We start from the raw sequence: 4,665 nt of genomic DNA on the forward strand, positions 1-4,665 counted from the left end.
ACCAGTAGAAGTCAATTTGGTGTAAGCATGTAAACACAATCGCGTGTTTGTGGCTCTAAAACGGAAAAGATTGTGTTTTATTTTTTGGGGAAACACTTACGAAATGTGGATTGTTATCATTAGGTTTATTCTAAGATAACAGACACCGTTTGTCAAGAAATTTGTAATCCACATTGAAAGTAACTTGGACGTCCAATCTTAAATATTAACATTTTAATTGATCAGACTAGGATCTCTGTTTACTTTATGCCTTTTTTCACAAAATTTATCTTCGTTATTATGAGGGAAAGTTTCACAATAACGCTAGGTGGGGAGAATGCTCCCGTCAGGTAAACAAAACAGTTCAAGTTAGGTTTCAAGAATATTCTTTTACAGAAAAAAACAACAACTTGTTCATAACTTCAAAATACTCTACTTGCTGACACAATCTTCTGGCTGAAATCATCATTCAGCCTCTGTCAAGCTTCTTTTGTTGCACGTGCAAGTTTGCGAAATTCTTAGAGGCGCTCGAATAAACTCTTCCTTTTTAACATTTTTGGGGTTTGGGTTAGCATTTAGACTGTCCTTTTCTTACGTTCGCCATTCTCATCTTAGAATAAAAGAACAAACACGCGCAAGAAATCACTCTTCTTTCTATCATTCCCCCGTCTCCTTTCCTACAGCGTAATGCGCCAAAAGGGTAAAAGTAAGATAAAATCAGATAAGTGCAGTAGAAAGAAATATATATAAAGGCTATTTGAACTTAGTGAAGCATTTTTATCACAATGACACCTCAAACTATGCACCCCACCATCAAATTTACAGAATTCACATTGACAACACGTTCAACTTCCAGTCTATGACATCACAGAAGCATTTACGATTCATTTTTTAGGTTAATATAAATAAACTTTATGATAGCCATGAGTGTAAATTATATTTTGTGTAGTATTCACTTTTCATTAAAAAAAATCTACGTATGTCAACAAATGACGTGCTCTTTGAGAAAAATGCTGCATTCAAAAAACAGTTGGAAATTCAGAATTTCTTTTTGTTGTTTTGGTAATCAAACATACATCAAGTTAAGTAGTAGATATTTCTGAGTTTTCTTTAAACATTAACATTTGAGTGGATAGAAATTCACATAAATCATGGTAGTATGGAGGCTCAGGCAGCAAGTTCTACTTTCGCTCTATGACGTCACAGGCAGATTCACAAGCCCCCATCTGTTAGGTCAATATTGATATCGATATAATTTAGGATAGCCATACGTATAACTTGCATTTTATACTAGATTCAAACATTTTAAAACGTTAGTTAACATTTATTTTAATAATTTGGTACCTATAATATGCACGTAAATGACGTGATAGGGGATGGTGCTGTGTTCAGAGAAGGTTTGATATTGTCAAACACATTGGTTCGATTACAATATAATAATAATAAAAATTGATTTGTAAGCAAGTCACAGCAGCAGAAAATCAATACTCATACTTAAAAACAAAAACAGTGTTTTATTCGTTTTTTGTTACCCTCCATGCCGCCTTGACGCAAATTGGTCGGACAGACATTTTGTAGGTGCGTTCAAACACAGTCACAACATTGCATAATACTCAATAATTCAGTTCAATTACGAAATGTTTAGATCCATAATAATGTAGAAATCCTTTTCCAGTGTCTTTTTTTAAGTCCTCGTGGGAAAAAAAAATATCCAGTTGTTGAAATGACGTCATCACATGACGTGATGCCTGGCCCGAATTTCGTGCTGAGGATGCTGGTTGGGGTACCAGTGGGTCACATTGTAAGGGTGGGGGTACGTGCTCCCCCCAGCTTTGTCCCAAAGTTGTGGCGAACCTGAACCTGTCCCGCTCAGGTGCTCGCCATCCGAACCACTACCGTGCTTGAAAATCTTTTTGTACTTGGACCGCTTGTTCTGGAACCAGATTTTTACCTGTAATGACGTCAGCACGCTATGGTTATTATTTTTATATTTATATTCGTGTGTGTGTGTTTCTGGACTCAGTACCTGAGTCTGGGTCAGGCCCAGTTTGGCGGCCAGGTCGGCCCGTTCAGGTAGGGCTAGGTACTGGGTTTGCTGGAAACGCTGGTGCAGGGCCTGCAGCTGCAAACTGGAGTAAATGGTGCGAGGCTTGCGGATTTTTTTGCCTTTGGCGTGCGCGTGCACGTCCCTGCTGTCGTGAACGGGAGATTTGACGTCATCTGGGAAACAGACGAACATGTATTTATATATATTTCTCTTCTCTTTTCAGGTAAAGAAGAAAAGAGAAGGAAAAAAGAAGGAAAAGGGGAGGGGAAAAAGATAAGAGGAAAATACATTTTACCTCTTCTTTTTCAGAGAAAGAAGAAAAGAGAAAACAATAAAAGAGAAAAAAGGAAAAGTGGTGGGAAAGAGGAAAAGTGGAAAAACGGAGGAAAAGATGGGGAAAATATACATTTTTTCCTCTTCTTTTCCGTGAAAGAAGAACAGAAAAGAAAAGAGACAGAGTAATAAAATGGGAAAAAAGAAAAGAGGGGGGAAAGAAAAGTGAAAAAAATAAGAAAAAGATATATATATATATATATATATATATATATATATATATATATATATATATATATATATATATATATATATATATATATATATATATATATATATATATACAAGTGTAAATGTATTTTTTTTAGAAAGGCATTTGGAGAATTGAATATTTATATGAATACATATAAACTTCGTATTCCTTTTCAATAAATACGGTTATTTATTTATCTTTGTATTTATGTTTAGATTTCTTGTTTTTTTTTTACAGTAAATACATACATCTAATTCAATTATACATATATATTTTTTTGCTAATTGGATGCCTTGGGATATTCAGCAGAGCCGTCAAAATTATAAGGGACTCTTCTCACTCGGGCCACCACCTCTTTGACCTGTTGCCCTCTGGTAGGTGGAACAGGTGCCTTAGAACGAGAACAAACAGGCTTGGAGAAAGTTTCTTCCCTAGGGCCATAACCACCCTAAACAAGCGTGCAAAACTGTGAAAAAAATACAGGGTTTTTCAAAAATGTTAATATCCTTTGAGATGTAAATGTGATCACAGAAAGTACGTGATTAAGGTAAATTAAATTAAAAAGTATTGATGTTGAATATCATACGATTTATTTTTCCAAACCAGACGAAGAAATTTAAAGGCATGTTGATTATGTGAACGATTTGACAAAATGTTCAATATGTGCACCACCTGACTCGGCATTTGCAAGTCGGTAATCCAAAGACACTTATTTATTTCCTTTTATATACAAATTGTGTGTTAGTAGAAGGAAATGCGTATAGTTTTTAGAGTAATTAATGTTAGATATTTAAAGGGTACCATTAAAAAACTGTATATATTGAGACTTGTTTGGAAATGTGTGCTAATTTTATTGCACTACCTTTCAATACCAAATCGTTACGGTCTATTATTCTTTAATTGCATTGTTATCATAAATTAGACCATTCTCTAAGCACTACGTTCTAAATATTTTGCCTATTTATTCTGACAGTCTTTTATCTTATTTTTCTCTTTAAAGTCTTGACTACATGTTTAACCAGGACTGTCACGTCTAATCGCGTTGCATACAATATTTCCCCATGTTGATATCAATGACAATAAAGACAATTCCATAGATCTATAGTACGAATAACACTTGTAAGAGGAAATTCTGAGCATTACGGCTCTTAATAGCATTTCTGACATACGTGCACGCATGCTCATTGCGCTGTTGCCGTGCTGGTAGGCCTGCACGTATGCAGGGTTCGGGTTGGAGGCGCCCGGGTAGGCGTAACCGAAATTGCGGGCTCCATAGGACACGCCGGCCGGGTCGTGGAAACCGTGCGCGGGATAAACGTGAGCCTGCGCGTGCTGCTGCAGCTGGTTCGGGTTCGGGTGTCCGAACTCCAGGAAGGCCGATTTGGACGGGTCGTGGCCGGGGTCAGGCATGAGAGCCATGGGCTAAGTCGGTGGCGCGCATGAGGACGGGAATAAAAATCAACGGTGAAACTGTGTGAATATCCGATTGTGTGTCCACGAACAAAAAGGAAAAACAATCCAATGAAAAAGAAAAATTTAAAAGTATGAGGGAGCGCTCTAAGTTCTTCCCTCCCCTCCGATTGTCCTCCAGCCGCAAACTGTCAGCAGAGCTGCTGGCAGCTCATTAACAAAGCCCCCTACCCTAGCACCCCCTCACATGTTGGGACCTCCTTCGACACGACTGGAACACAAGAAATACGTGTTGCGACACCAGTGTGCGTGGGTGCGCGCGGAGGCCGCAGACGTAAGCGCAAAACGAATACATGTTGAGATTAATATGACCATTTTTTAAACATTAAAATGAACAAAATTAATTAACACACACTGAAAATGTCCAGATTGTTGCCTATTAGTTTTATCCCGTGTTTAACACTGGCCAAATTCTAAAGATATTTCTTAGTATGCCAATTCCTTATTTGACTATATTATTGCGCTCTGTTGTTTTGCCATCCTTTTTGACATCCCCCAATGATTTTACTATTATAGGATTTCTGCATTCCTGATTGCCGATTTGTTTTATGTAACCTTAAAGATTTGATAAAAAAAAGATTCTCTGGGGGGTGATTGGGGGATGGATGGTGGTTGGGGCGAAAGGAACAGAGATGGAAATTTC

General features: G+C 37.5%; 1 protein-coding gene across 1 annotated transcript; it reads right to left on the minus strand.

Moving 5' to 3' along the window:
* Nucleotides 1-1,507: 1,507 nt before the first annotated feature.
* On the minus strand, nucleotides 1,508-4,132 carry dlx4b (distal-less homeobox 4b). The gene is made up of 3 exons (XM_088323731.1): nucleotides 3,722-4,132; nucleotides 2,006-2,199; nucleotides 1,508-1,930 (listed from the first exon to the last, which is right to left on the minus strand). Exons 1-3 carry the CDS (start codon nucleotides 3,969-3,971, stop codon nucleotides 1,712-1,714), a joined length of 663 nt encoding a protein of 220 aa, XP_088179857.1. The 5' UTR covers nucleotides 3,972-4,132; the 3' UTR covers nucleotides 1,508-1,711.
* Between the last annotated feature and the right edge of the window lie 533 nt (nucleotides 4,133-4,665).

This window comes from Urocampus carinirostris, chromosome 19, assembly GCF_059441175.1.
Source record: "Urocampus carinirostris isolate Australia breed hairy pipefish chromosome 19, RoL_Ucar_1.0, whole genome shotgun sequence".
NCBI classification, from domain to species: domain Eukaryota; kingdom Metazoa; phylum Chordata; class Actinopteri; order Syngnathiformes; family Syngnathidae; genus Urocampus; species Urocampus carinirostris.